The following is a 10,820-nucleotide window of genomic DNA, read 5'->3' as shown; positions in this document are numbered from 1 at the left end:
CTTACAAGCGGGTTTCGAGTTTTTTCTATTGGGACGACATGCGTGGTTATGTAAAGCAGTATGTCGAGGCGTGTGATGTTTGCCAACGCCAGAAGTATTCTACTTTAGCTCCTGGGGGGTCTTGCAACCCCTACCCATCCCTACTCAGGCATGGCAGGATATCTCGATGGATTTTATATACGGATTGCCGCGGTCTAATGGTAAGGATACCATCTTTGTAGTGGTGGATCGGCTCACGAAATACGCCCATTTTTATCCTCTTGGCCACCCCTATTCGGCCAAGGATGTAGCTTCCTTGTTTGTTAGAGAGGTGGTGAAGTTACATGGGTACCCGACGTCGATAGTTTCCGACCGGGATCAGGTCTTTTTGAGCCAGTTCTGGTAGGAGTTATTCCGATTGGCAGGTACTCGATTGAAGTACAGCACGACTTACCACCCTCAAACGGATGGGCAAATCGAGGTGGTGAATCGTGGGTTGGAAACATATCTCCGATGCTTTGTAGGGCCTAAGCCGGGTTGAATGGCTGTCATGGGCAGAATTTTGGTTTAACACTACTTATAACGTTTCTGCAGGTATGACTCCTTTCAAGGCCTTGTATGGGAGGGATCCTCCAACCTTGATTAAGGGGTGTACTTTTACGTCAAAGGTTGAGGAAGTTAATTAGCTCTTGATTGCCCAAGATGAGGTTATTCAAGAGTTGAGGCAGAATCTGTTACGTGCCCAAGATCTGATGAAGGCTCAGGCCGATAAACATCGACGGGAGGTAGAGTTTGAGGTTGGAGATTGGGTATTCCTGAAACTGCAACCTTACAGGATGAGGACTCTAGCTTCCAGACCTTCGGCCAAACTGGCAGCTAAGTTCTATGGCCCTTACCGGATCGTAGAGCGCATTGGATCAGTAGCTTACCGATTGGCCTTACCGGAGCATACGCGGGTCCACCCCGTATTTCATGTTTCTTTGTTGAAAAAGGCTCTAAAACCGGCTCAACAGTCCCAACCTATTCCGTCGATGTTGTCAGAGGAGTGGGAATTAAAGGTGCAACCGGCGACAATTCTACAACACCGTGTTGGTCAGAATGGAGATGTTGAGGTGTTGGTGCAGTGGAAAGGGTTGCCTGAGTGTGAAAATTCCTGGGAGTCAGCCGCTCAAATGCAAGAAGCTTTTCCTCAATTTGCCCTTGAGGACAAGTTGAGTCTTTTGGAGGGGGGTATTGATAGGATAAGGGGGAGACCATCCATCACTAGGGTGTATCATAAGAGGCCACGTGGCAGTGTGACGTGGCCATTTTAGTTGCTGAAACAGTGTGTAACTGCTGAAGCAGTGAAGGGGTTAGGTGTTTAGGGAGCAGAATGTATAAATAGGTGTTAGGGGATATTGTAATCAGCTTTTGAGAATTGAGTAGAGGAGAGGGATTAATTCAGGGAATTAATCTTGTAACGTGCAATTGATTTGGGGAATCAATTAGGGTTCATCTTGTAATCTTCTCCATTCTTCAAGCAATAAACGAGGTATTAGTATTCGAAATCGAATTGATTCCGAATCGATTGTGAAATTTCCTTCTTCTTTTCTGTAATTCTGTGCCGGTGTTATCAAGGAGCATAGTTGCAAAGTGTGTAATTGTGTTGTTTAGTTGGTAACTTCAAAATGTGATGTTCACTGGAAGCTCCCTGACTTCTATTTCATTCTGCACCCAGTTCCTCTAAAGAGCCTGTTTTCTAGAGTAGGTCCAGTTAGAAATGTGGATGTTTGCAGATTTGAAACCTCTGTAGATATTCTAAACTACAAGAAGATTGAATGCTAAAATATATGTTGTCAACAAAGCCAAATAATAACTAGAGATAAAGTTTCAGGGTACTAAGAAGCTCTAGCTAGATGATTAAAACAGGAGGCTATGGAAAGAAACTGCATATTAGTGAGAAGATCCCAATATATTGTTTCTTGTTTGTCCCTTCTTCCTGTTGAAAACTATTATTGATTGTGCAGTCCAGTGGCTACTGAAATCACATGATTATGATTAAAATCTTTAGACTCTCACTGCATGTCATAATTTCAATGATTATGGTTAATTCTTGTTTCAAGAATACATTTTCCAGGTAAAATTATTAGTTTTACAAGTAATACATATGAAAACCTGGATGCTGCTATTCTCACCGTTCAGTCTCATGGTTCATTGTTCTAGTTCCCTTCACTTGAAAAGTTTATGGATCTTATTTTGCTTTTTATGTTATTCTGTGATTTTTGCTAGCCTGCTATAGTGAAGAAACTTTTTTTGAGTACTTATCTAAAATAAGTTTTTGCCTTTCTTATTCCCCACTCTTTTTTACTCTACAGGATCAAGATGGAAATGATCTTATGGCTTATTGGCTGTCAAATACATCTGCGTTATTGTTTCTACTTGAAGAAAGCCTTATATCTGATGGAGCAACGGCTGCAACGACAGCTAGAAAACCACCAAGTCCTACATCCCTTTTCGGAAGAATGGCGGTAATGAGGCTTCCTTATATCCTGAGTAATCTGATTTTGAATTAGCACTCTAAAAATTCAACCTATTTATTTAATCACTAAATTGCAGGGTTTTCTTTCACCCCCTTCTGCTAATATTGCTGCACATGCATTGGAGGTTGTGCAAAAGGTAGAGGCTAAATACCCTGCAGTGCTTTTCAAGCAGCAGCTCACAGCCTATTTGGAGAAAATGTATGGCATCATTCGAGACAACTTGAAAAAGGAGTTAACATCCATACTTGCATCATGTATCCAGGTGTGTTTAAATCTAGTTAGCTTTTTTTTCCGACTCGAGTCAGTTTGAAACTAACCATTATGAGCTGGATAAAGTACGGCAGAATATTGCATCCCATATAGTTCTCATTGTTTGTCCTTGTATACTATCTTCCTTTTGAAGATGTTTTCTAGAAAGTTCAAACACTTGTGAAGTTGTTTTTTTTAATCTCCTTATGCAAATCTTATTGCTGATATACAGGCACCAAGAACTTCAAAGGGAGTGTCAGGATCTGTTCGAAGCTTAGGGAAAGATTCTGCCATTGTTCTCTGGCAGAGTATTATTGAATCCCTCAATTCTCTCCTCTGTACACTGAAAGAGAACTTTGTAAGAAAAATTGCAATTTATTAACTTCTAAATTTAAGTAATTACCTTCCATTAGCCTTGTCCATCTGATTTCTGAAAATTTCTGAAACGTGCAAAAATTGGTTTGGGTTTCAGGTGCCTCCAGTTCTTATACAAAAGATCTTCAGTCAAACATTCTCATATATTAATCTGCAACTCTTCAATAGGTAAGTAGTTTTTTTTACATCCTTTAAGCTAAAGGTATTTATTTTTGCACTGATTTTTTATCTTAAAATGTTGAAAGGCTAACACTTCTGTTTCAAAATATGATCACTAGTCTTCTTCTGCGTCGCGATTGTTGCACATTCAGCAACGGGGAATATGTGAAAGCTGGATTGGCTGAATTGGAGATGTGGTGCTGTCGAGCAAAGGAAGAGGTAATTTGTTTTTACTTTTACTATAATATGTTAAATCTTGAGTTAGTACATATGTTAATTGGGTTATAATGAGATAAGGTGACGATAACCTGCGACTTTGTGACGTTTTGGACTGGTGTACGCATCTTCGTTGAAGATCCAGACTAATTGCCTTTAGTTTGCAGTATGCAGGGTCATCTTGGGATGAACTGAAGCACATAAGACAGGCTGTTGGGTTCTTGGTATGTGCATCTTGATTAATAATATCTCAGCTAATCATGTTGTTTATTACCTTATCCATGTTGTTAGTGGAAAATTAAAAAACCTTGGAAATTCTTTAACCATGTTAGTTCATAAACAAGCACATCATGTTACTTCAAAAGAAATATAAAGTTGTCCTAGTTGTGATGGATTTAGAGTAAATATAATGAATTGAATAAGACAACATGAAGTCTCCTTCTATTTTTTTCTTTTCTATGTTGAAAATATTACTTTTTATATGAAAAAGGGTGGCCCAGTGCAAGAGGCTCCCACCTAATGTGGTATGAGGATGGTAGATGTATGCACTCTTACCCCGCAAATGGAGAGACCATTTTCTGGATTTAAATCTGTGGCCTTTTGATTACTGAGCATCAACCTTATCATTGCCCATCAAAATATTACTTTTATATGAATTGATCAAAATCCAATGTCTAGGTTTAATTCTTCTCCAATATCTATTCTTTTATGTTTTAATTGTAGTCATTTTTTATATACAGGTTATTCATCAGAAATATAGGATTTCCTATGATGAGATCATTAAGGATTTATGCCCTGTAAGTCTTTATCCATTTCAAACTCTATATAGGATTTCCTATGATGAAAGCATTGCCTACTGCTCTCACTATATCTCAATGTCTTCTGTACTCTATATGTTTCTCTCATGCCTTTTCGCTTTTATTTTCTCGCCGCCCTCGGTTCTTTTACTACAGATACTGAGTGTCCAGCAGCTGTATAGAATATGCTCATTTTACTGGGATGATAACTACAATACTCTGAGCGTAACTCCAGATGTATGTTCTTGTCGACGCTTTCTCCAATAACAGCCAAAGGAATAACTGAAATGGTATATGCTTAACACACTGAATTCTTGCTTTCAGGTCCTTTCAAGAATGAAGATGCTTATGGCTGTGGACTCCAATAGCGCTCAGAGCGATTCTTTCTTGATTGATGACAGTTCCAGGTGAGAACTGAGAGTACTTTTATAGACATAACATGCAATCTGAACTTCAGAAATCAGAACTATATAGAGGGGGGAAAACTATCTTCCATTATAGTGGATTAATGAATGTTGATATATAAAACTTGTCCAACACATGCAAAAAGTGGGTGAAGATTAACTTATGTGGTTTGGAAAAGATTATTTCCCTATAAGGCAGTTTTTTCTGAGAAAGTTGTTTAGGGTGAGTTAACATGTTTGGCAAATTAACTTGAAGTATTAAGTGGTTTTTCATAGGAATCAAATCTGATTTTTGGAGAAGTTTGAAGCCTATTTGAAAAACATTTTTGATCATTTTGAAACTAATCATGTGTTTCCATTTCACCAACTTAAAACTAACTACCAAAGAAATATAAAAATATAAACAAATAAATTTTTGCCCCTTTTGTAATCCCTGTATAAAAGTGATTTTTTATACAACCCAAATGAAATAGATTATCTGAAAATCACTTTTCTGCAAACACATCCAAACATGAAACTAATTCTATTATAATCGTTGCAATGATTATTAATTATACATGTAATCCATATTGAAACAATCTATTTTTCTAAGCTCATCAAAACACACCTGTGATCTATTAATTTTGGTTGACTTATACTGCAATTCATGGCTGTTGATTTCTGGCTTTATGATTGAGATATTAGTTAGAAAATTGGACAGAATAAGATATTTGTTTATTAAAATGACTTTTGTTTTTTCACAGCATCATTCCCTTCTCAGTGGATGACCTTTGTAAATCATTGCAAGTGGAGGATTTCTCAGACTTGGAACCAGCAGATGAGCTTCTTGAGAATCCAGCCTTCCAATTTTTAAATGAGTAGGCACATGAAGCTTAGGGTCTGTTTGCGAGTTGAGTTTTCGAGGGAAAGGAAGGAAAAAAAAGGCTCCAGAGTCATCTCAGAAGTATATTTCATAACTTCTAAACCTTTCATTTCCCTCTAAAAGTCAACTCACAAACAGACTCTTAATATGCTTTTATAGAAAACAAATTCCGTTTTGGTCCATGCAATTGGTTTTTAAATTCCCTTTTCTTATTGTTTTCTTTCTTTCTTTTCTTTGCATTCCTACATAATTTTGGTCATATCCCTACATCATGCCATTTCTGTAAAGTTCATTCTTTTGGCATTTAATTGTAAAATCATCATATAGTTAATAGGGATGGGAATATTTTTTAGGAGTAGTGAGCTTGCTTGTATATTCCTTTTTTACTTTTTTCCTATCCCATTTGGTCAATCTGTAAAGTTACAAGATTGAACATTAATATATAGTAGTAATGAATAGTATTTTCTATTTCAACTGATCCTTTTTTCTACCAGCTTGTTTATCCTATCATTAGTTCTGGTATTATCATTTGATATAATACCAGTAATTTTTGTAACTGCTAATGAAAGCATAATTTTTGAGAACTTGACTTTGAAAGTATAAAAAATGTTGCAAAACTTTTGCATATTTGGTGTCACTTTGTATGTACTGCGGTAAAGAAATGGATTAAGATATTTTATTCCTCAATATTGCATTGCTTATATACACAAAAGTTGTTCCTAAAATCTAAATAAATATGTTTACATATCACCTTCAGATTTGATTTTAGGATAATAACAACCTAATCAACCTAAACAAATTTGTTTATATGAATTTGGTTTGTTATTACCGCATTAGCCCATCAAGTGGGAGCATGGAAATTCAGAATGTCCAGAAAGGATTAAAACTGTGGTTTTCCCAAAGCTTTGGTTAAGATATTTACGAATTGAGCAATAGTAGAGACATAGTTGGAAGAATATTGTGGTGGATGACCTCATTACGAACAAAATGACAATCTACTTCTATATGCTTGGTGTGTTCATGAAATACCAAATTTTTAGCGATATGTAAGCCCACTTGACTATCTCAGTGAAGAATCATAGATTTGATATGAGCGATGCCAAGATTGAAAAGAATCTCTTTTAACCATTTGAGCTTGCATGTAGTAGTTGCCATGAACCGATACTCAACTTCAACTAACGATTGAGAAATGATGTATTGTTTCTTTGTTTTCCAAAAAAACAATATGTCTTAATTAGGATTGCCCTTTAAAAAATTGAACCACTCTGAGGGCAGCTTCCCAATGCTCAATGCGTGGTTCCTGCATGAATTGAGATAACATGTTAGCACTAAATGAAAGCTCTAGGCATGTGAAACATAGATAAATCAATCGCTTAACCAATCAACGATAACATTCAGGGTTGGCAAGAAGAGTTCATGTAGCAAGAGATATACAGTGATTTTGTTCTAAGATCACTCACAATGGTAACAAAAAACCATTCGTAACGAAACAAGCACATTCTTCGTCTAAGTTCACCATTTGAGAGGTGTCGTTCTTGTTCTTATTTCGCAACAGTAAGCTAAATAAGCACAATTCTCAAAGTTGTGAGTCAGTATTAAAAAATGGAAAAAAATTGTTACAAGAGAGAAATATAAATAAGGAGTAGGTTTGTGAGGTCTATTAAGAACGAAAATAGAGTGACACTATTGGAGGTGATTTTGGTTTGAGTTATTTAATTTGTTGAAAAATGTAAACAAATATAAAATGATCAGTGAACCTATTTAAGAATGAAAAAGGTATTGCACCATTGTGGATGCTCTAATGTGGTGCCTGCATGTTTAGCACTGAGGAGGCCAACTTTAGAAATAATATCGAGCGTGTACTTACACTGACAGAGAAAATACCTGTAGGATTGTGAGCAACCTCAATACCAGAAAATACTTCAATGTGCTAAGTTCTTTCACGTGGAAGCATTCGTTGAGGTAGGTTTTAAACCGTTCGATGGATGTGGAATCATTATCGACAATGATTAGATTGTCGACATAAACAAGAACAACAAGTTGAACCCCTTTTTGATGCAATGTGAACAGAGAATAATCAAGGCATGATTGCTTAAATCCATAAGATACAAGTGCATGACACAATTTAGTGAACCAACAAAATGGAGCTTGCTTTAAGTCGTATAATGATTTTCGAAGTTTACACACCATGTTTTTGTTGGAAACAAATAAACCAGGAGGAAAGCGAATGAACACTTCATCATGGAGATCGCCGTGTAGAAATGCATTGTGTACGCCCATTTGGTGAAGTTCCCTGGATTTTGCTGCTCCCACTACAAGAACAGTTTGCACTTTTACCATTTTCGCGACAAGAGCAAATGTTTCAATGTAGTTGATGTCTTTCTCTTGATGATTTGTGAGCACAACTAAATGTGCTTTAAATCACTCGATAATGCCATAAGAATTGTACTTGATGCGATACACCCACTTGCATCCGATAGCTTTCTTCCCTGGAGGCAATGGTTGCATGCTCCATGTATCATCACTTTCTAGTGCATCAATTTCAACTTGCATGGCATGTCTCCATTGTGCATTCTTTAGTGCCTCATGAAAGTATCAGAACTCTTTTTCTACAGTGATTGATGCAAGAAAGTGTTTGTAAGGCAAAGAAAATTTGTCACAGTTTACATAGTGAGTAATAGTATAGGAGTACTTGAAGGATGTGATGGAGATGATGAACTAGGAAAATGACTCAACTTTTGCACTGTATTTGTTACATACCCTTGAAGTCTCTTTGATGGCTGTTTTTATGATGTTCGCGTCCAAGTAATGGATTTTCATCAGGATTACTAGGTATTGTGGTGTGTTGAATCACAAAACTAACATCCGAGATGTCAGCCATGAGACAGTTCGCAGGTAAATGTTTAAAGTCTTGATTTTCAGAAGCTTCACTTATGGTTGTTGCAGTACTTATACCCCCTTGTCGAGAGCAAGGTTAGTTAGTGTTTGCATGTCATTAAGGTCAGTGTCCATCATATCATCAATAGGCAAGGAATGAGAGGTTTCTTTCTCATTTTCAGAAAACTGATATGGAAATTGGTTTTCAAAGAACTGCACATCTTGTGAAACAAAGAATTCATGAGTCTTTAGACCATAAATCTCCAACACCATTGCCCATAGGGGTATCCCACAAAGGCACATCTATGACTTCGACTTGCAAATTTGTCGCCATTGCTATGTTTGTTGCAAGCGAAACATAGAGAACCAAACACACGTAAGTGATTATAGGATGGTTCTTGTCTAAATAACACTTCATATGGTGTTTTACCTTTTATAATTGTGTTTGGTGTACGATTGATCAAATAACCTGCTGTCAACACACATTCTCCCCAAAAACCAATAGGCAAATTATCTTGGAACCATAAAGCTGGTGCAACATTGAGAATATGGCGATGTTTGTGTTCGACCCTCCCATTTTGCTGAGGTGTCTCTATACATGAAGTTTGAAACACTATTCTATGATCTATAAAATAATTTCTCATGCAAATGAATTTTTTTCCATTATCCATTCTCACAGTTTTATCTCGTTTGTTATATTGATTTTCTACCATAGAAAAGAAATTTGTCAACACTTTAGTGACTTATTTCTTATCAATTAACAAATAGATCTACACTACACATGAGCAATCATCAACAATAGTAAGAAAATATGAAGCCCCACAAGATAAACGAGTTCTATATAGATCCCATAAATCATAATTTATCAAGTCAAATATATGAGAAGTTTTATTATTACTCAAAGGAAATGTTTCTCTAGTTTGCTTTACTCTTTAGCATATGTCACATACTTTATTCTTGAAATTACTAATTCTACTTCTACTATCAATGGAAATTAGTTGTTTAGTTTTCCAAGACGAATATCCTAACTTGTTGTGTCATACTTGTAGCTCATTCATTCATTCATTCAACTTTGCATATCTTCTTTGTTGGGGCTTCTCAAACAAGATAGAGCCCGTTCCTTCATTCATCCGAACCAATCAACATCTTCAAGGTTCGATCCACTATAGCACACAGATTACCAACAAAATGAACATTACAGTTTGATTATCTGACAATTATGATATAGAAATCAAGTTGTATTTGAACCGATGTACATAAGGTACATGCTCAATATTTAAATTATCAGAAAGTTTTACTATTCCTTCCTTAGTAGAGATGATAGTGTGTCCATTTGGAAACCCAACATGACATCTACACATGTCCATCATGTTGCACATGTGTTGCAAATCCATGTTATTTGATTCAATGCCCCACTTTCAAGTATCCAAGGTGAAGGTTTTTTCTTCTGAACATATTCGGTTCTTGAATATATCACATAACCTTCACCTTCAGTCATCATGTGTAACATACACATTTGCAAAAGTTTTTTTTGGTTGACTCTATACCATGTAAAGAAATAAATTCAAATGTTTTATTCCTCAATACTGCAGTGTTTATATACACACAAAAATATTCCTAAAATCTAAATAAATCTATTTACATATCACCTTCAGATTTGATTTTAGGATAATAACAACCTAATCAACCTAAACAAACATGTTTACATGAATTTAATTTATTATTATTACATTAACTGATCTTGTGAGAACTGAGAAGCACTTTGTACAATAAAACAATATTGTGTAAACCAGACTATAACTACAGGTTCAACCCGGAAATCGGTGTACCAATCCCCATACCGATACAATATAATAATTTATATTGTTCATGCAATCATACTAGTCAAAATCGATTATACTAGTTGATTTTCAATTGAACCGTACTAATCATACCAATCAGTTTTCATTTATAGTTATTCTTTTAATGAAAATGATTTTAATTTTTACCAAAATATTGTAGGAAGATCAAATACACTACTAAGTTTGTTTATACTTCTAAAGTGTGTTCTACCATCAAGTGACACATTTTGTTTTAATAAATTGTATAAATAAAAATAAACATTTTATTCTTTATTAATTTTTCAACATTAATATTAGTATAATATATATGTATCTAACTTTACTAATATACAATTTAATTAGTAAATCATTGGTTGAACAACATTATTAATACGACTGCAATAAAATCTTGAGGTGGATTATTTTAAAGTTTCTATAGAGATCCTAAAAAGATAGCATTTCTATTCACATTCCTGTCACCTGTCCATGATAGAAGGAGAAAAAAGGCAACATAATCTGCAACTAATGTGTGATTTAATCTCCTGTTTGCAATATTTTAATAG

The 10,820-nt window shown here is 35.5% G+C and overlaps 1 protein-coding gene across 1 annotated transcript in view; it reads left to right on the top strand.

Moving 5' to 3' along the window:
- Nucleotides 1-5,958, top strand: part of LOC109333588 (myosin-6-like) — a 21,780-nt gene extending 15,822 nt beyond the window's left edge. Inside the window, exons 30-39 of the mRNA XM_019569096.1 lie at nt 2,334-2,486; nt 2,575-2,760; nt 2,980-3,105; nt 3,220-3,290; nt 3,401-3,500; nt 3,665-3,721; nt 4,238-4,294; nt 4,451-4,531; nt 4,619-4,701; nt 5,442-5,958. Of these exons, the coding sequence (XP_019424641.1) occupies nt 2,334-2,486; nt 2,575-2,760; nt 2,980-3,105; nt 3,220-3,290; nt 3,401-3,500; nt 3,665-3,721; nt 4,238-4,294; nt 4,451-4,531; nt 4,619-4,701; nt 5,442-5,559 (1,032 nt within the window). The 3' untranslated portion in view covers nt 5,560-5,958. The remainder of the gene's footprint in view (nt 1-2,333; nt 2,487-2,574; nt 2,761-2,979; nt 3,106-3,219; nt 3,291-3,400; nt 3,501-3,664; nt 3,722-4,237; nt 4,295-4,450; nt 4,532-4,618; nt 4,702-5,441) is intronic.

Source organism: Lupinus angustifolius, chromosome LG19, assembly GCF_001865875.1.
Source record: "Lupinus angustifolius cultivar Tanjil chromosome LG19, LupAngTanjil_v1.0, whole genome shotgun sequence".
NCBI lineage: Eukaryota > Viridiplantae > Streptophyta > Magnoliopsida > Fabales > Fabaceae > Lupinus > Lupinus angustifolius.
This window is presented reverse-complemented; position numbering and strand designations above follow the sequence as displayed.